This window comes from Rhyacophila brunnea, unplaced genomic scaffold, assembly GCF_057557595.1.
Source record: "Rhyacophila brunnea isolate RB1 unplaced genomic scaffold, BYU_Rbru_1.0 scaffold_13, whole genome shotgun sequence".
NCBI lineage: Eukaryota > Metazoa > Arthropoda > Insecta > Trichoptera > Rhyacophilidae > Rhyacophila > Rhyacophila brunnea.
The window spans coordinates 7413383-7435462 of NW_028232785.1; the positions used below are offsets into that span (position 1 = coordinate 7413383).

General features: G+C 37.1%; 1 protein-coding gene across 1 annotated transcript; it reads right to left on the minus strand.

The window, feature by feature from the left end:
* Positions 1-154: 154 nt before the first annotated feature.
* On the minus strand, positions 155-22025 carry LOC147076324 (uncharacterized). The gene is made up of 10 exons (XM_085941714.1): positions 21755-22025; positions 19361-19508; positions 17790-18019; positions 16049-16277; positions 12870-13366; positions 12562-12725; positions 8721-8889; positions 7539-7769; positions 1616-1841; positions 155-288 (listed from the first exon to the last, which is right to left on the minus strand). Exons 2-10 carry the CDS (start codon positions 19484-19486, stop codon positions 208-210), a joined length of 1953 nt encoding a protein of 650 aa, XP_085797840.1. The 5' UTR covers positions 19487-19508; positions 21755-22025; the 3' UTR covers positions 155-207.
* Positions 22026-22080: the final 55 nt, after the last annotated feature.

Consider the following 22080-nt stretch of genomic DNA (forward strand, 5'->3'; position numbering starts at 1 on the left):
TATAATTAAATCGCTGCACTACCAAAATTTGACTTTTCCGTATCAAATATTTGCCGGCCCAAAGTTTTAGAAGCCGTACACTACCAAGTAAACACTATCAATAAAATTGTCTCAGCTTGCGCAAAAATGTCACTTGAGCTAGTAGGACGCATAGCACACGGATTAATTTTCAAATCTGCCGTATGCTCCGCCCGTCTGCGAGTCGGTTCACTCTTCGGCCATGACTTCGGCGATAGAAGTGACACCCTCGTTACCAACGTCACCGATCGCTGGGAAGCCCGCGGGATCCTGAAACAAGAAAGATACATTAGCAGCTAAGAAAGATGTAGATTTCATAAATACGAAAACTTTACGATTATATCAGTCACATTTGAATGCAAATTGAATTTGTACGTTGCAGTCACAGTTGATTGTATAATAGATAAATAGATAGCCGTATAGTGTTGAGATTAAATTCATGTCTAAATAAAATATTTAAATAATACGTTATAACGACCGGTTACATGTAAATTCTACGTAAAACATTTCACCGTGGCACAGTTCGCCTTGAGCTTTCTTATCGGGAAGAGATGACCGTTTAGCAGTGGTGAAGGGTGGAAGTAGGCTGTTAAGATCCGCCATAAAAATAGTGCACACTAAACTTTGACAGAAAATGTTTTTAAACGATCGACACATTAACAGTTTTGCTCGGTATACCCGAGAAGTAGCTCGTTATAAAAGTGAATAAATGTATGGAGAAAATCAAGAACTAAAATGTCAACGAATTTTTCCACATTACATCCGAGATCTCGCTATTTCCGTGATCGTAACAACCAAGTTCGACTGTAACTAAAAAACACTTTTTTACGAGAAAGTACAAACTGTCTTTTGTTTTAAATTTGTTTTTTTACGGTGTCCGATCCTAATGCTCAAATTACTTTGGCAGATTCTGTTTGGCCCGATTGCCTCCCACGATTGCGAAAAGATAATATTGTCTATGGTTAAACGTCAATTTGAATCGTCCGCAGTCGTGAGAAATTGGGAAAATATCTTATTTCTTCCACGATTCTACTACAGCTGTATCAAAGATTGCCGAGAACGTACGAAAATATCCGAAATCGCCGCCCGCTTTGCGACTCTTGTGCCATTCTGAATACCAGTGGCGAAGGGTGGAGGTAGGCTGTTAAGATCCGCTATACATAATGCACATTAAACTTTTTCAGACATACGTATTTGTTTTCATTGAAATAAGACTACAATTTACAGATGGTGTCGGTTAGTTTTTAAAATTCAATTAAACCCTGCGAAACCAAGCCATGATAGATAATAGTCAAAAAATACTCGTCTATCTATAAAATATCTAAAATTATGGAATTAAATCATACATAACTTTGGATATTTTATAGATAAAATAATATCTTTTATCTATTAGAGTTTGGTTTAGGCAGGGTGAAAATGTGAAAAATGAACCAACAATATGTGTAATCTGTATTTTTGATCCAACGAAAACAAATATGTAAGTATGAATGATAAAGTGTGCACAATTTTGTCATTCGCTCAAAATATACCAAAACTATTATGGTTCGGTATAAGCAAGGTTTAATTGGTTTTTAAACAGCAACCAATAGCGACTCACCTGCACCGATACTCCCTCCATCATTGCAGCCTTGATTAGACCGGCAGCCTCCATCGCTAAGACCTTATCGGCGCCCCCGTGCACCTTGTAGTGGGTCTTGAGGGCAGAGTTCTGGCGGAAACGCTGGCTGCAGACGGGGCAGGAGTAGGGTCGCTCTCCCGTGTGCGTCCGGGTGTGAGACACCAGATCGTTTTTCTGGGCAAACGCCTTCTCGCAGTAACTGCATCTGGGGAATAAGAAACAAGTGTAAAAATATCATATTACAGTCGAACTCGGTTATTACAATCACGGATGTAATTTCTTTTATTTTGTTAACTGTCAATTCATGGTGGAACTGCATTGTATTGTTGTTTTTATTTAATAAAACGCAATTTTTTTTATAGTACTTTTAAAAGTGGAATAAGTACTATAAAAAAATTGCGTTTTATTAAATAAAAACAACAACACAGATGTAATGATGAAACATTCGATGACATTTTAGTTTATGATTTTCTCCATACATTTATTCACTTTTATAACGAGCTTCTTATCGGATATAACGAGCAAAAATATTGTCAAAAATTTTCTTAAAACTGTTAATGTGTCGATCATTTAAAAACATTATCGACCCTAAGCAACAAAATCGAACTGTAAACTGACGCCGCCGGGATCGAGTTACGTTTTATGACACTAGTTAAGTAAGTGTCTAAGTACCTAATTAGTGTTTTTACCGACAACATTGAAAAAGTGTCCACACATATGGTTGAAATTTCATGTAAAAAACCAACTTTTGTGAAGTCATTAGGTACCTACCAGGCATTCATTTTAATAAACAACTTCTTTTGCAGTTTATGAATGCCATGCTTGTTTTGGGGAAAAATTCTAATTGTGTATTTTTGTTTGAATTGCGACTTTTTGTGTTATGTGACCGCTCATTTAAAAATACCTATTCTCTGATATAACGAGTAATGCTTATAACAAGCAAATTCAGTCGGTCCCATCTTCCACGTAATAACCAAGTTCGACTGTATTACGCATGGCATTCTCAGACGTTTAGTTTGATAACAAAAGTGGATATAAAACAATACCCATTAGAAGGATGGTTTGAAACAATGAACGATACAGATGCATTGCATTCCAGATGTTTAGATTGATAAGAACAATGGTGCGATAAAGCAAATCTTTATCAAATGCATTCCGAGACATTCATTATGCTGCTTATTAATACTTGATAAGAATAGGCACAAAGCTGCGGGACAATAACAGTATGAAATTTAACCAAAAATGCCATGTTTGTTTTGGGGAAAAATTCTAATTGTGTCTTTTTGTTTGAATTGTGACTATTTGTGTTGTGTCATTTAAAAATACCTATTCTCTGATATAACGAGTAACGCTTACAACGAGCAAATTCAGTCGGTCCCATCTTCCTCGTAATAACCAAGTTCGACTGTATATCATAGTGCGGACCAAGTAAAAACAGACTAATGTCAGCAAACAAATAGGTACACTATTGTACAAAGCAGTTCAAAAATATTTGTAGAAATAATCATAGCTGTGCTCGGGTTCACAGTCGTCAAGGTTTATCATTGAACTAGATCTGATACTGTGGCATGCCAAATAAACTCTGCGTAACCAGACCATAATAGTTTAAGTAGTGATTGCAATACCGGTATTCCAGTATTTATCAATACCGAAACACCTGTTATAAAAATCCAAAATACCAGAATTTTCGGTATTAACCCGGCCGGCGCCGATGTCACACACCTTGTACAAATCGGCCAAATTCGCAATGCGCATGTGTATAAATCGATGCCACCGCGTCCATATTTATCATACGGGACTGATTTTTTCACGTAAATTTGGCCTGATTTGTCCTTCTCCTGCCACCTATGACATATTTTAAAAGCATTGGTTCTAAATATAAAATAATCACCAAAGTTTCGAACCAATTCGTACGGCCAAGTTTTGCCGGTCGACAGAAATCAGTTTGAACTGCGCGCCGCGACTGCGCAGTATACGACAGACTTTCAACCGAGCGGGCCATTGCGCGGGATTGTATTTATCGCATACAAGTTGAATATTTACCGCAATCGTTGATAAATACTTTTTTTGCTGTCTGGTGTACTTATCACATTAAAACTGGCATGATTAACTATTGAACGTATGATTTTATTTTATCGCGATTTTTAAAATACTTTTTGTACTGTCTACCGTGTCCCATTTTAGTGAATGTGAAAATTAATACTGATATCAATAACTATGGTGTGTGAGTTTAATGGTTTCTGTGATTTGGCGTTTCTTAATACTGTAGTTAAACATTTTAAAAACATTTCATAGTTTTATAGTGCGTAAATATGGAGGAAGAAAATGTGCGTACTAATGAGGAATTGGACTCAGATTATGACATGTCGGAAGAGGAATTGGAACAACATGAGACTGATCATGATGTTGACGATACGGACTCTGACGAGCCAATTGAATTTTTGCGGTCATGGAGAACTGGTCCGTATATTCCAATAGTTCACGAATTCAATGATTGTCGATCTGGCGTGACATCGAACGACTTGGACGAATCCTCTCCCGAATGTCTTTTCTTTGAACATTTTTTGAATAAAAATATAATGTCGGAAATAGTGAACCAAACGAATACATTTTTTAACCATTCGTACAGTGCGGGAGACCTCGGACCGAAATCGCGGTCACACAATTGGACAGACACGTCAGTGCCGGAGTTGTATACATTTTTTGCCGTATCAATGCTGATGACTCGAAATAAGCACACGTCGATAGAGGAACATTGGAGTACCGATCCTTACCTGCATGCAGACATTTTTGGGAAAATAATGGCTAGAAATCGATACCAACTTATTTTACAAATGCTTCATTTTTCTGATCCTAGTGTGACCGCCTCAAATGATAGACTAGCTAAAATTAGATTACTGTTAGAACACACAAGAACAATTTTTAGGGAAACGATGATACCGTATCAGAATCTTTGCATAGATGAGAGCATAATCGTGTTTAAGGGTAGATTAATTTTTAAACAATTCATTCCTTCCAAAAGACATCGATTTGGAATAAAAATGTTTGTGATGTGTGACGTAATGACAGGATATATTATTGACTTTATAATTTATTGTGGGGAAGGGACTGACATACAAGACAATGAAAATCTCGGTATTTCCGGTGCGGTAGTGACAACGCTAATGAAAGACTATATCGGGAAAGGTCACACCTTATGGTGTGATAACTGGTATTCGAGTCCGGCGCTCTTTAAATACCTTCACTCTCACAAAACGAATGCTTGCGGTACAGTGAGAAAAAATCGTAAAGATATGCCAGAGTTCAGCAAACTGAAAAAGGGAGATACCGAGGCTAAGTACAATAGTCCACTTTTGGCTCTGAAATGGCACGATAGGAGGGATGTTCACATGCTATCCACCCTCCACGATGCATCATTTGGACCAACGGGAAAAGTGAACTATAGAACTGGCGAAAACATTGAAAAACCAAAATGTGTTATAGATTATAACAAAAATATGGGTACGGTAGATAAGTCCGACATGATGCTTAGCAACTTGTCGTGTATGAGAAAATCGATCAAGTGGTATAAAAAGGTCGCATTCCACATGATCGACTTATATTTATTAAATGCTTTTTATTTATATAAATTTATTAAATCTGACAAAAAAACATTGGGCGATTTTCAACTCTGTGTAATAAAACAACTAGTGGACAAATATTGTGTGAGAATTTCAAATGCACCCCTGCCTAAGCCGACAGCGTCAACTAGCGATAATCCCGTACGATTATTGCCCAAAAGTGCAACGGGACATTTGCCAGAATACATTTTACCGACACAAAATACCGATAAGCCTAGAAGAAGATGTTTCGTATGCGGGAATTCTAAAAAAAATCCGAAAAAAACAAAACTCTCTCGCTATATGTGCCCAACGTGTGATGTTGCGTTATGTCTGTCACCTTGCTTTAAAATATATCACACATCTAAAGAATTTTAAAATAGGTTTATTATTGTATTTGTTTTTTTTTTTAATATGTGAGTTCGTGTTAATTTATCAATAATATTCAATAAGTGAAGTGTTTGTGTAGTTTAAATATATTAAAAGGGTCCCCTTTATATTTGTTTATGACTCAACCCGAAGACATTAATATGTGATTTATCGATATGCACTTGAAAATTAGTAACGCTCGATTCGTGGGAACGTATGCACAAGTGTCGAAATATTACACACCGCGCAGAGCTCTAACTAGTTGCTACAAAATGGCGACTTGCGGTAAGTTCTTTCAAATTTGGATAGCATTCGTTTGTTCGAGTGTTTCTGATATTATAACTGATTTATTACGGTTTTTTAGTGTGTCGAAATTATCTTAATGGCTTTGGGTTCTCGACTGGAGCTGTGACATATTTTTTATTGCTTTTTTTAGTATAGAACAAAGACGATAATGAAATTCATGCGTAGTTATGGTGCGTCATACGATTTTTGAGGCAGGTGCCGGGTTAAGAAAGCACACCCGTTTACGTTTTTGAAAATGAATTATAAGGTATGTGCTGCTAAAATGAAAATATATTGAGTGAATCCAACAGAGGTGAAAAAATGATAAAACAAATTTCATCAAATATATTTACTTATATAAGTGATTGTCGCGATGAATTATCATAATATTATTTCGAAATATAAAACATCCGTGACAAAAATGTTCAATTATTCTATAATTATTGATGACTGTACAAGCGTTTAATTTAAGAAGCTTTTCCTGCAGCCGGACTTATTTGCACTTGATGAAATTTGAGGGCTTTAGTTAAAATTATCAATATATTCAAATTATTTGTAAAAAATCACTAGTTCTACGATTATGATCAATACATATTTTTAAATGTCAACATAATAAATGTAGCTATGTAGATTTTTGCTATAAAATATTATTTTAAAAAGATTTTAATAGCTATATTTATTCATAAGCAGCTACTTCTGTTTTTTTTAATGTTTAAGAAATACTAATACCGGTATTCAATAAGAAATACCGAAAAACCGGTATTGAAATTTTCATTCGGTATTGCAATCCCTAAGTTTAGGTATGCTATAAAGCGATCTACTAAAAATAGTGCACACATTTCTAAGTAATATTTATTTATTTTCGTGGAATTAATGATATTACAGATGAAATTGGTTATTTTTTTTAAATTTATTAAGCCCTTCATCTCCAAACCATAATCTATAAAATATATTCGTCTATCTATAAAATATCTAAAAATATGCCATTAAACTATACATAATAAGCGCAGACAAGTCTTAACAACTGTTTTCTTTTTCGAGTACATGCGTAACGTTTTTTAGTCATCTTTACACGATTTAAGAATATATTCCTCCGACGCCATCACAAAACAATTTGACCTGCTCACATCTCGACTGCCGCTCTCCAACGCGTGCGAAATCTCGTCCCACCTATTGTTGAAAATTATTTGACATTTCACTTATGTATGCTCTTAAGAATTCAATTTTCTAATATTCAATTCAATTCAAATTTATTTTTAGACAGTGAACATTACAAATTATAAATTTAAGACGTTTATTGTGCGTGATATTTAGAAGATTTGCAGTTCAACAACCTAAAATAATCTAAGTAAAATATCTAAAATTATGTATGTATGGTTTAATACCATAATTTTAGATATTTTATAGATAAACGAATATTTTTTGACTATTATCTACTATGGCTTGGATTAGGCAGGGTTTGATTAAATTTTAAAAACTAAAAATCAGTATGTACACATTGTAGTGTTGGTTCAATGAAAACAAATACGAATGGCCGACAAAGTTTAGTGTGCACTATTTATGTGAGATCTTAACAGCCTACCTCCACCCTTCGCCACTACTGTAGACTGGATTCCTTAAAACCTCAGCTCTTTTATTAGCCGACTTACTTGTAGGGCTTTTCCCCGGTGTGCGTGCGAATGTGCTTTTTGAGAGTGTCGATGGCGGTGAACTTCCTTGCGCAGAAGTGGCACGTATAGCGGCGCTCCCCCGTGTGGATTCTCATGTGCTTCGCCAGAGAACTGGAGGTGGTGAAGCCGCCAGAGCACAGGGTGCAGATGTACGGGTGGTCGCCGCTGTGCTTGCGGGTATGCGCATTCAGCTCCCCCTTCGACACGAATCTGGAGACACAAAGGGTGGAACAATTTCAATATATGCACATTCATCAATCGATTTATGCAGTTGATACGTTCCACAGAGTTCATACAAGATCACGGGATGGGTTCCCAGATAAAAAAAGACAATGTAGTATAAAAATTATTTTCTGAACTAATGAGATAGACAACGGTTGGATTTAGACTGGTGCCCCTTTACCATCCGATCCCTTTACCTGAAGCGTTGTTTTTGAGAAGTTTAATCTTGTAACTTCGAAACCTTTTGAGATATTGAGATGTGATCCACTCTGTGGAGGTCCATATGATCCTATTAAGATCGGACATGGTCAAAAGAAGATGTAGGCGCATGCCTTTCAACTCGCACCTCACCTCACCACTCCACCGCTGCTCTCTAACTACTTTACCTACTTGTGATGAATTGTTGCAAATGTGTTATTTTCTAGAAGTTTTATCTCGACTTCGGATCCTTTTGAGATATTGAAATGAAACTCTACTAAAATGATGCCAACAATGAATTCTAAACGCTGTGCAAGTTTCATCAATATTGGTTAAGTAGTTTTTGAACGGAACAAACTCGAACAGACAAGACGGTGCAATTTTATTGAATAATATATGTATGCTTCACGATTGCCTGAACTTGAGGTTGACTTATAATCTCAGGCCTGGAAAATTCACATGTTGTTTTTCAAAGTGTGTTTGGAACTAATAGATTGAACAAGTGACTGACTTTCATTTCTCGTAAAAACGAAGTCTATTAATACAACCTCCACTAGGCTCAGATGATCCCCATACGATCGAATGAGTCGAGGTGACGTATGTCGCACAGTTCACACTGAATTGGCTTGCTGTCCTGGTGTATGCGTATTTGATTGTGCGGTAGAATAAAGCTTCATTAGTTCGACAACCTAGGCTGTAGCGCCAGAGAATAAGGTTGATTAAAAATGTAAGATATCTTACGCTCTGTCGCAGAGTTCACACGGAAACGGTTTACTGCCCTGGTGTCTCCTGACGTGCTCCTTCAGATTGGTCCTCTGCGTGAAGCCTCGGTTGCAGTGCGGACACACGAAAGGCTTCTCCCCCGTGTGGGTCCTCAGGTGGTCTTTCAGGGTGCATAACATGTTGAAACCTGCACAGGTGCAAAGAAAATCAATACTATCGAACACAAGTTCAATCGCTACGAAGGAGACTGAAAAATATGAAGAAAGTGTATTCAGTCTACACCAGGCATGTCCAATGCGTCCAATCTTGATTGATCGCTCTGTAAACCCATGGGTAACGACCTACAAACTTATCTGTAGAATGGCCAAAAATGGAACTACGAACTACCATAGGACGCAATTTTGAAAATTTCATTTGAATGTCAGATTTTATCCAGTTACGAGTCTTGATTGGGTAGTTTTCACCAGTGGCTCCCTCATCCCATTCTTCAGATAAGTTTGTAGGGCTGTACTAAAAATACGTCTATTTGCGGACCTCGGTCAAATTCGGGTATGTTCGTGCTGGCGTATCTATAGTTTTTCACCCGAACTTCTAGATGCTTGAAATTTTGTATTGAAATGTCAAACAAGATTTGAGCATATCAACATGATCTACAATTTCAGTCATGTCATTGCAGTATTTGTAATAAAAAAAATACATTACTACTCGGCACTCGACATCTGACAGCTTGCGGCTACCGTCCGAATAAAAGGCGTCGGCCGTGACCGTAACGTAGATTATTTTTCAAAATACTCGCATCTCAATTTTCAAATATGTAATTGATGTATTATCTCACTCTAAAAGTTAACACAGCCAAGAGAGGGAGTGTTAAAAGATAACACTTTTGACAGTTAACTTATTGTAATAATTAACTGCCTGAGTACTTAGTGATAAATATGATATTTATTTCCTACTAGCTGAAGTACCCGGCTTCGCATAGGGTCGCTTCGTCGTTATATTTATCTTAGATATTTAAAAAATAATAAGAGGTAATTATTTTTTTAATATTAAAATATCTGTATTATACAAAATGGCAATATGAAAATAATTCTAATAGGAGTAAAGGTCAAACAAAAGATCACTAAATTAAAATCGAATCCAAAATATGCAAACGTTATTAATGTTATTAATATGTAGTAAAAAAAATCAAAACTGCATGGAACAAACAAACAATAAACATTGTATTTTATATAATACTAATTTAGAAACCTTCGCAGGTGTGCGCACAACAACTGACAAAAATTTCATCACAATCGGATGAATGTTATAGGAACGCATACGAATAGAAGAAGATGATTTTCTAATTCAGAAATCTTCGTGGGCATGCGCACGACAACTCACCAAAGTTTCATTGTGAATAGAAGAAGATAAAATAGAAGAAGAAGAAGATGGTTATTCTAATTCAGAAACCTTCGCGGGGCTTGGCACAATTATTGACGAAAGTTTTATTGCAATCGGATGAATGGAATAGAAGAATATAAAATCAAAGAAGATGGTTGTACTAATTCAGAAACCTTTGCGGGTGTTACCACAACAACTGACGAAGGTTTCATCGCAATTGGATGATTAGTGTAGGAACCATACGAATAAAAGAAAATATAACGAACAAGAAGAAGAAGATGGTTGTACTAATTCAGAAACCTTCGCAGGTGTTGGCACAACCACTAACGAAAGTTTCATTGCAATCGGATGAATGGTATAGGGACCATACAAATAAAAGAAGATAGAATGATGAAGAAGAAGAAGAAGAAGAAGGAGATGGTTGTACTTATTCAGAAAACTTTGCGGGTGTTACCACAACAACTGACGAAGGTTTCATCGCAATCGGATGAATGGTATAGGAACCATACGAATAAAAGAAGATAAAATGAAGAAGAAGAAGAAGATGGTTGTACTAATTCAGAAACCTTCGCAGGTGTTGGCACAACCACTAACGAAAGTTTCATCGCAATCAGATGAATGGTATAGGGACCATACAAATAAAAGAAGATAGAATGATGAAGAAGAAGAAGATAGTTGTACTTATTCAGAAACCTTTGCGGGTGTTACCACAACAACTAACGAAAGTTTCATCGCAATCAGATGAATGGTATAGGGACCATACAAATAAAAGAAGATAGAATGATGAAGAAGAAGAAGATAGTTGTACTTATTCAGAAACCTTTGCGGGTGTTACCACAACAACTGACGAAGGTTTCATCGCAATCAGATGAATGGTACAGGAACCATACGAATAAAAGAAGATATAATGAAGAAGAAGTAGAAGAAGATGGTTTTTCTAATTTAGAAACCTTTGCGGGTGTGTGTACAATAACTGACAAAAGTTACGTCGCAATCGGATGAATGGTATAGGAACCATACGAATAAAAGAAAATAGAATGATGAAGAAGAAGAAGATGATGATTTTTCTAATTCAGAAACCTTTGCGGGTGTGCATACAACCACTTACCAAAATTTCATCGCAATCGGATGAATGGTATAGGAACGCATACGGGACAGACAGAAAGACAGACAGACAAACATGCATACAGACAAACATGCATACAGACAAACATGCATACAGACAGACAGACATTCATTTTTATATACAAGATTCAATTCAATTCAATTCAATTCAATTCATTTATTTTTTTAACATATTGTGGACATTACAAATTATAAGTTTAAGACGTTCACAACATGACATTTAGAAACAAAGATATATAGTAGATGAATTAGATAGGTACAAGGAAGTACACCGGATGAGTTAAGCAGACCCTATTTTAAGAATTTATAAAACAACATCCACCTAAACTCATTCTCACGTAGGTGGAATATATCAACACCCGAAGCAATTTCGTTGAACATAGTTATCACTCTCCCAATTGGCATTACCAGTGACAGGTTGGTTCTGCACCTTGGGAGAATAAACAACTGATGGTCTCTATTTCTAAGATAGTTATCAGGGACACACAGGTCAACACTGCCCAGAATGGCAGAGTTCTCATTTATACCTTGTATAAGTCGAAAAAAATACGTAGCTAAATAAAAATTTCTTCTAAATTGCAGACTGCAGTATGTAAGCATGCCTAAGAGAAAGTCAGTTGGATAAAGCCACGGATAGTATCCATACAACCTCAAGTAAAGGAGTCTCAAGAATTTCTTCTGTACCCTCTCCACCATAAGGCCACACTTCAACTGGTGTGGTGCCCAAACAATAGACCCACTCTCAAGTCTGCTTCGAACTAAAGAATTAAATAAAAGTTTTAATACCGTAACATCTGAAAAAACCCGGGAAGTACGCATGACGAAGCCCAACATTTTAAGCGCTTTGTTACAAATAGTAACTATATGGCTGATAAATGTCAGTTTACTCTCAAACGTAATGCCAAGATCCCTTACAGATGATATTCGTGACAGTACTCTGCCATGCATCGAGTATTGGAAAAACAACACTTTTGAGGCTCTGGTAAACGATAAAAGATTGCATTTATCAATATTGAATTCTAGTTTGTTACTCCTGCCCCAATTTAATACATTATCTATATCAAGTTGGAGCTGACGACAATCGTCCAAGGTGACAACTTCCAAAAAGAGTTTCAAGTCATCAGCGAACAACAATATAGCCTATACTCTTCACGGAAGTGCAAGCAATAAGTTAACAAAGTTTTATCGCAATCGGATGAACGGTATGGCAGTGCATTCAATACGAACAAACAAACAAACAAATATTAATTTTTATATATTAGATTTAGCTCTTTTTGGGTGTTAAGTGATGTGTTAGAATCGTCTCGCTATTTACCACACTGAGCAATTTGGAGTATATTATGTATGCACTTACTTTTATCGCAAAATTTACACTTGTTCTTTTTTTTGGGGCCATTGTCGAGTTGAATCTCGGGAACTACGATGTGATGAAACGGCACGATGTTGGCCGCAGCGATCTGGCTCTCCACCGAGTGCGTCAACATGTGATTCTCCAGGTGGACCAACTTCTGGAATTCTCTGGAAACAAAAGGAAACCGCATCGGTCAATTACACAAAAAATTATGCATGGAAGATCATGCCGATGTTAGTAATGGAAAACGCATACATAAATCAGAAAATACCACATAGGATTTTAATATATACAATGATAGCAAAACCAACCTTTTGCAAGTTGAACATGTGTGAATTTCGGGTATTTCCTCCTCGTGTTCCCTCACGTGCAGAGACAACGTGATTGCATTGTAAAAACGTCTCTCACACAACGTACAAGGGAAGGGCATATCGGACTCGAGTTTCAAGATGCTGTCGTCGTCACTGCACTCTTTGTAGGACGTGACTCCTCCGCTCCGGTTCCTCTTTTTCGTGAACGTCACTTTCTTCGTCTTATTCTTGGCGTAGCTCTCAGAATCCACGTTATCATTATTCTTGCGCGACTTTTTCTTCGGAGGCGCGCTGTCGTTCAACTGGTTCTGGGCCTCTTCCAGCGGAGATTCGTAGGGTTCGGAAGGGTCCAGGCGGTTTTGCGTTTCATCAATCTCCACCAGGAGGGTCTCCGGTTCGATTCTGATGTGCTCGTCTTGGGAAGAGCGATCGTTTTCCGACTCCGAACCATTCCGGCGACGGATATTGGCCAATGGGGCGTCACTATCACTGCTCTCCTAAAAAATTTGGATAAAGTATAGAAACTTAGGATTAAACGATGTTATTAGAAATGAATGTTAGCCACTTGTTCAACCTATTGGGCCCATACTCTGGACACAATGAAAAACACCATGTAAAATTCAAACCGAAGACACTCGACATTATATGCGACGCTGTAACTACTCGGTCAGCGACTAGAATATAGACCAAGATTCTTTTATGCAATCAGTATTTGGAATTTTAATCAAACGATTGTACATGTGGTTGTATTGGTAACATATTCATTATTTTCTTCTTCTATTGGCAACCCCGAAAATAAAATGGCGGATTGCATTTCAGTTTGAAGTCTGTCGCTTCGTTTACATAACCTACTTATGCATTTCTTAGCCGGCTCGCACATCTAAACTCGTCCCTACTGCATCACGTTGAATATGTCGATGTACTTTATTGATATTCACAAAACACACATTATCTAACGGACACTGCTGGAATGTGTCATTTTACTTTGGAAAAAACAGCCGGTGTTGCCAGCAACAAATTTCACGCACTTCATGTTGCTCATGTCGTATCGAGACTTAATAATTTAATGGCATTTTTGTGCAATGACGTTTAAATTTTTGTTGAGGACTTTCACATTTCGCACGTCACCGTCACTAGGCGCGACATTCCTACAATATTTGATTTATGGCTATGTCACAGATGAGACGAGTTTAGATGTGCGAGCCGGCTTAGTGTTTTACGTGATTATTCATCGAAAAATTCAATCTAAAAATGATGATAAATATATTGTTTTGGCTGCCCACATAAAATTGACAAGGGAGTATATAGCTAAATTGTATACTTATTAAAATGTCTAATACTGTGAATTTAAGTATTCAAGGCTTTTACATTTAATCATGACGTATGTAATTGAGTTATCAGGTTAATTTCAAATTAAAATTGATTTTCACAATATAAGTGTGAAGTTCTCTTCAAATGAACTCACGCTGAAAGTCACCTGTACCTAACTTAATCAATATATGAGAGGTCATTTTTTGGTTCAATTTCATACTGTTATTGCCCCGCAGTTTTGTGCCTATTCATATCAAGTATTAATAAGCAGCATAATGAATGTCTCGGAATGCATTTGATAAAGATTTGCTTTATCGCACCATTGTTCTCATCAATCGAAACGTCTGGAATGCAATGCATCTATATCGTTCATTGTTTCAAACCTACCTTCTAACGGGTATTGTTTTATATCCACTTATCATATCAAACTAAACGTCTGAGAATGCCATGCGTAATACAGTCGAAATTGGTTATTACGTGGAAGATGGGACCGACTGAATTTGCTTGTTATAAGCATTACTCGTTATATCAGAGAATAGGTATTTAATGAGCAGTCACATAACACAAAAAGTCGCAATTCAAACAAAAATACACAATTAAAATTTTTCCGTGAAACAAGCATGGCATTCATAAGCCACAAAAGAAGTTGTTTATTAAAATGAATGCCTGGTAAGTACCTACATAAATGCTACTTTGGCCTGTTAAGACATTTTAAGTGCCGCTTACTATCCGCCGAACTAAAAGCACTCTTTACAAGACACTTGTAAAGCCAGTGCTCACCTACGCATCGGAAACCTGGACATTAACTCTGCGATATGAACGAGCCCTGAACATCTTTGAAAGAAAAATTCTCCGCCGTATATATGGACCGATCAGGGATGGCACCAATTGGAGGAGAAGATATAATGCTGAGCTCTACGGGCTATACAAAGATTGCAGCGCAGTTCAATCAATCAAGATTGGGAGACTGCGATGGCTAGGTCATGTGCACCGTATGAATGACAATGAACCGGCAACGAGAGTGATGTCCAGCAATCCAATAGGGCGTAGAAGAAGAGGCAGGCCAAAGATTCGCTGGTTGGATGGAGCTGCCAGTGACTGCCGTATTCTGGGGGTACCAAATTGGAAAGTGGCCACACTGGATAGGGACAGGTGGAGGGAGCTGTTGGAGGAGGCCAGGACCCACACCGGGTTGTCGCGCCCCAGATGATGATGGTAGGTACCTACTGACTTCACAAAGGTTGGATTTTTTACATGAAATTTCAACCATATGCGTCAATACTTTTTCAATGTAGTCAGCGAAAACACCAATTAAGTACTTAGACACTTAACTAGAGTCATAAACGTAATCCGATCCTGGCGGCATCAGTTCACAGTCGGATTTTATTGCTTAGGGTCGAAAATGTTTTTAAATGATCAACACATTAACAGGTTTAAGAAAAATTTTGACTTTGCTCGGTATATCCGATAAGGAGCTTGTTATAAAAGTGAATAAATGTATGGAGAAAATCATAACTGAAATGTCAACGAATGTTTCCTCATTACATAGATCTCGCTATGTCCGTGATCATAATAACCGAGTTCGACTGTATTAATAAAGTTTGTTTTATATGGAATCAAAATAGCTTTTGAAATCAGTATTAACTGCATTTAAGCATCAAGTGCATTCAATTCTGTTTACAAGTTAATATCTATTATATATTATATTACATTCTAATAAAGCCAATTTATATATAAAAGGTGTTTATATGAAATTGATCCTGCCGATCCATAACAATACATTTAGGCTCCATCGATTATCTATCGGCTTTCAACGTCTTTGGTTGAAATCCTTGCAGTTTCGATTGTAAGATGGTCAATCGGCTCACCGGTTCCACTTTGATAATCTGACTGCCGCCATTTGTCAACTGGCACCGCTTGAAGTGTCGGTTGTAGCTCTTTTTGGTGATGACTTTGGTGCAGAGGGAGCACGCCAGGCGGATCTTGGAGCGGATCGCATCTTTTTTGGCCTTCGCCGACATCAGCGCTGAGTTGTCGGGCACCACGTTCTTGTGAACCTGCCTCAAGTGCGCCTGGAGATGGCTGCTGACGGGATATCTGAAAAGGCAATTTAACCATTATTAACTCTCCCTTTACGATTCTAATAAATTCCGTCCGTTCCAGTGATATCACCTTGGGTTACAGTACGAGATTGACAATATTATAATAAGTAAAAGGAAAATGCCGAGTATGACAACATAAATAAGTCTGAGAAGGTTCACATCATTATTTATCTATGAAACGATCAATAAAGAGTTTTTCAAAATCATCTCTTCGAATCTGAAACCACACCATTTTGTATATGGCAACTATTTTACCACACAAAGGTTTTTTTCGCAAATATAAGGTGATGATACATCAGTGAAACGGCAAATAATTTTCAACTATAGGCGTGACCAAATTTTGGACTCGCTGCCATTCGGAGAGAGAACGTCGAGCTGGAAACACGTAAATTTGTTTCGTGGTGGCGACAGGCGTATTAATTCTTAAATCGCGTAAAGATGACTAAAAACGTTACCCATTGACTTTAAAAAGAAAACATGTCAATGAATATATTATTATTGTTACTGATAGAACAATAAACAGAACATTAAATGGACACATGTTGGATTTATATGACAAATTATATTTCGTTTGACATGCGTCATTTGCACCCGCGACCCGCAATCCGCGGTATAACCATAAGTTTGGGGTTCAACAAGGCCACTCATTTTAACAATGTCCGGAAACTTGTACGTATGCAGTTCACCGTATCACACTTCACCGTGAAATGTTTCGGAAATATTTTCTTTGGCCATATCCGCCCTTAATTGGAGCATATAGACACCAAGCGGCGCCTCCAAGAATTCCTGTCGCTCGCCAGTCTTCTTGCTTCGTTTCAGGTCAAACCAGCATCCCGTAGCTCCGCCGTATACACTATATAGATAGTATTTAACGGCCTTACAGGACGCCGGAATCTGGTTGGCTTGAAGAACAAGCAAGCCAGGTTGAGGTTCTCTTCTGGCATCCGCAGCACATGGCCAAGCCAGGTCCAATGTCGCCTCTTCACTCTCAGCGTGATGAGAGACTGCTTGGTGCGTTCTCTTATCTCCTCGTTGCTCCTAAAGTCATACCACCGCACACCCAGTATCCGTCGCAAACATCTGTTTTCGAAGCTTTTAGTAAGTTTAAGTTTCGGAAATATATGGCCGTATATTAAAGACCATCCAACCTCTTTGGGTCGTATAAGTACTGACAAAAAATTTATGTCGAAATAAAACACAGTTCTTGTCGGTTTACGCTTTACAGGAAGACAGCAAACAAATTTTGAAAATAGCCGATAGACTGGATTATTTGTTAGGTTAGGTTAGGTTTTCATTCTTGAATTTTGCCAAAATCAGCCATGAAAATTGAATTAATGTTCATATTGAATCTAATAAAATTGGAGACCGTATAGTATACGGTCATCTCTTTCCGACAGGAAGCTCACGGTGAACTGTGCCACGGTGAAATGTTTTACGTACAACTTACATGTAACCCATTTTAACTCGGTTATTAGTTAGATTAACATAATGACATTTATTTACTCACCGTTTGCCGCAGATGGCGCACTGGTAAGGTCTCTCGCAGAGATCCATCATGTCAGGGTCCATGAGTGAGCCGTCTTCTTGTTCTCCCTTGGCCCCATTGTTTGTGGGACGGTTATCCTTTCTGAGCGCGCCGTGCCCTTGAACATAGCGTTCCTTGAAGCGGTGGGCGGCCCACGCGATATTGATGCACTGCGCGCACATCCCCGAGGGTAAGCCGTCGTCTTCCACTATCTGGAATTGCGGAAAACAAGAGATATTACTAGAGCTCGGTGGAAGAAAAATTGACGATTCGAGCCTATCGAGGAGCTTTTTGATATATTTTTTTGCGATGGGTTATAAAATAACCTCTGAAGATTTCGTAAACAAATACTTAATAGAAAATACTTTGGCATAACTATATTATCTATCTATCGAATGAATCATATAGTTTTGTAAAAAGGGCGAATTAACCAAAATGCTATTTTACAGGAGTTTTAACTTTTGACATTTATTTATTAATTACCTGTGGATGATTATAAATGTCCAACAAGTTTATAATAGAGCTTAGAATGAATACTGTCTTTATAATATAGTATTTTAAAAGGAATAATATGTCACATTCGCTTTTTATCCGTAACACTAAGTGGATATTCACCCTTACGATTATGGTTTTTAAGTACTTTCCTTTGGAGATACAAATTCGCCGTTTTTACACGACAAAGCTTCATTAAAATCTCAATTTCGCCAAAATGGTTGGTCCGCCCTTTTTACAAAGCACCGACAATATTTAATTTTATTCATAAGACGTTTGTTATGAAAATAAGTGTATTCTCTAAACCAAGAACGTTTTAAACAAGATTCATAAATCCCACTTATGGCGATACCCATATACGCAATGTACATGATTAATGCTTTGGTTCTAGTACAAGTCAAACAATCACAGTAAAATTTGTGTAAACATGGTCATATATTATTATTATGTAGTCCACAAAACAGATTAATAAGATAGATATGTGAAAACCAGTTGCCATGAACCAAGGTTTTGAAATCAAGCAAATTAGGATGGTCAAAAGATGTAGGTGCATATCTCCCTATTCACACCTCACATCACCACCCCACCGCTGCTATCTGACCACTTTACCTACTCGTGATGAATTTTTGCAAGTATTAATTTCTCTAGAAAAACTTCTAAGTTTTATGTCGAATTCGTATTCTATTGTTATTACTAAACTGGTGCCAACAATGAATTCTATAAGCTGTGCAAGTTTCATCAATATTGCTCCAGTAGTTTTTGAGTGTTATAACTCGTAATAAGACTTGCACGGCTGATAGAGACAATTTTGTTACTAATATAGTACAGTTTCATCTTCTTCAAATTCCATCGAACAGAGAAGGTGAACGATGTTCTGCCCGTCACTGATCAAAAGGAAATCTAAATCGGGAAAGACCTTCGCAGTAGACAGTTCACTAACAATTGGCACGCGTCTTGACGGAGGTTCTATTCTCTCACCGCTGAACAAATGATAACATATCGGTTGTCGTACTCAGATTATGGTGAATCAGAAATTAACGTGCAGTCTTGACATAACTCACCTTAATTCCGGTGACGTATTCGATAACTTCACGTAGAGACAATTCGGAATCTTCAGCATCGTAGAATATTGACTTCAACTCCACTCCTTGCCGCAAACACGCCCTGCACCTAGCATCGACCTCCATCTTCGATTCTCTCCGAGTTTAACTGAAATAAATTCAAATAGACATATACAAATTCATTCGTTACCATAAGTCAGACATGTCAGTCAATCGCTTCCCCATAACCGACTTGTACCATGAGTGTTTTATCATCATCATAATCATCAGCCTGAATCTATCCACTGCTGGATTAACGCCTCTTCAAGCTGCTTCCACTTCTCTCGGTCCTGTGCGTTGCGCTGCCACGTACTTCCGCAGAACTTTATCATTTCATCCATCCAGCGGCCTCTAGGTCTACCTTGCGGATGTTTTGTACCTCTTGGATACCACTGGATGACTAAATTTGTCCAACGATTGTCTCTTCTTCGAGCTATATGTCCAGCCCATCTCCATTTGAGGCTTTCAATGAACTCTATTACATCGCAAACCCTTGTCTGCTTCCTTATCCACTCATTTCTCTTTTTGTCCTTTCGCGTTATGCCCAGCATGCACCTCTCCATGCCACGTTGTGCTACTTTAAGTTTCTGGATCTCTCTTTTACTTAGGGTCCATGTTTCACACGCAAATTATGTGATTACAGGAAGCATACACTGGTTGATCACTTTGCGCTTTAGGCACAGTGGAAGGTCACTTTTGAAGACATTATTCAGTCAAAAATTAAGAATTTGGGGTAACTTTGGGAGAAAAGCCTGAAGAATCTGAAGACAATGTATTAACCCATACCGCCCTATCGGCGCCAATTGCTGGTGTTACAGGATGCAGGACATGATGAAAATAAAACATTTTTAATCATATTTTAATTTTTTTTTAAGTTGAAATTACTTAATAATCGATGTAGCTATCATTGTATGATGTTAGTTGTATACAGTCCAATATGTTTTTAAAAAATATTTGATTTATAAAATCTATTTTTATTTAAATTTGTCAAAATAATGATCAGTTCGCTAGGTATGAGGTGTTTGAGACAGTAATAAACATAAAATGGCCGTCCATCTTCTAAATATCTTGAAGAGTATTATATTTAGCTCCAGTTTTAGTATATCTTCCTTTTATTATTTACTTCTATCATGGACTTTTTATCTATGTCATTTTGTATAAAAAAAAGGCTAAAAAAACCCAAAAAACTATATTTGAAGTTTTTTTCATTCCACTTATACACAAAGTTTACTTAAAATGTAAATACTTAAGGTGACGCATCAGTGAAACGCCAAATAATTTTCAACTGTACGCGCGACGAAATTTTGTACTCGCTTCGCATTCATTGAGAGAACGTCGAGTCAGACGCACGTCACTTTGCTGCGTGATGGCGACGGGCCAATTAATTCTAAAATCGTGTAAAGATGACTAAAAACGTTACCCATTTACTTTAAAAAGAAAACATGTCAATGAATATATTATTATTGTTACTAATAGAATAATAAACAGAACATAAAATGGACGTATGTTGGATTTATATGAGAAATAATATTTCGTTTGACAGGCGTCTTTTGCACCCGCGAACCGCAATCCGCACATCGCCTAGCAACGATCTTTTTAGACCGTGCCTCAACTAATGCATGGCCTTAAAACTCAATTTTAGTAATCAGTGTGCCTCTTTAAGTGATCCTGAAAAATTAAATCTGTCTGCAATGGGTTAACGATGTAAATAAATATCATTATGATGCCTTGTCTTTTCTCATCATAGCAATAATTTGAAACAGTGCTGTATCTTTACCCATTATCCCTAAATGTATATATTTTAACTGAATGCCCACTTATAAGATCATTCTATGAAATAGTTTCTCCTGCGGCGCTGAATCCTGTGATCACTTGTATAATTACATACAAAAAATGGACTAAGTAGAAGGTTACATACCCACTGCAATATTTTTTTGGACGTAGTTACCTGGCAGTCATTATATCTGGATTCTTTTATGCTTTGTTGGTTTCGACTTCTGTCATTATCGGGCTCTTTCCGTTAGTAGTATTGGCATGTCGTTATAACCTAAGCGATGTTATAACCTAGAACTTGTTTTTCGCACTAAATATTGGCTATAACTACATTAAAACAGTATAAACAAATAACACAATCATGATCAAATTTCATAAGAATATTATTGTAGACGTTTGATATTAAGTTTTAATGCGATTTAGTGTTAGTAAACTTGCGTTTGACATCGAAAACATTACCATAATTTATATTCATCTATCGTTATTAATACATGTTTTAAGGCCTTGTTGTATTTCAAAATAAAATTAACATTACAAATAGTTTATATCCTACTTTTATAATTGATAATAAATGATAAAAACCTGTAAAAAGCGACACAAATCCGTGGTAAAGCGAATACAAAATAATCACCACGGCCAACCGGCATCTTGGTATATTTCACTAATTGCAAGGATTCTACTGCTAAGAACGGTTACACTGTACATTATTAATGTGCATCGGATTGATATTTTTCATATTTCATTATTTTAAAGGCCACATTTGCCTCAAAACAACATAATTTGCTTATTTTGTGATAACCACTTAAGTTGTAAACAAAAATTGACAATTAACGAAATAACGGAATACTTAAGTGCTGCCAGTAGTAATATAAACTATACTTAAAATGGTCATATGAAATTTGAAATCC

Coding starts and splice junctions, on each gene's coding strand:
- LOC147076324 (XM_085941714.1), bottom strand. CDS start 19,486: ATGGAGGTCGATGCTAGGTGCAGGGCGTGTTTGCGGCAAGGAGTGGAG. Junction 13,367..16,048: donor AGATTATCAAAGTGGAACCG/GTGAGCCGATTG, acceptor CAAATTTTTTAG/GAGAGCAGTGATAGTGACGC. Junction 12,726..12,869: donor ACATGTTCAACTTGCAAAAG/GTTGGTTTTGCT, acceptor TTTTGTTTCCAG/AGAATTCCAGAAGTTGGTCC.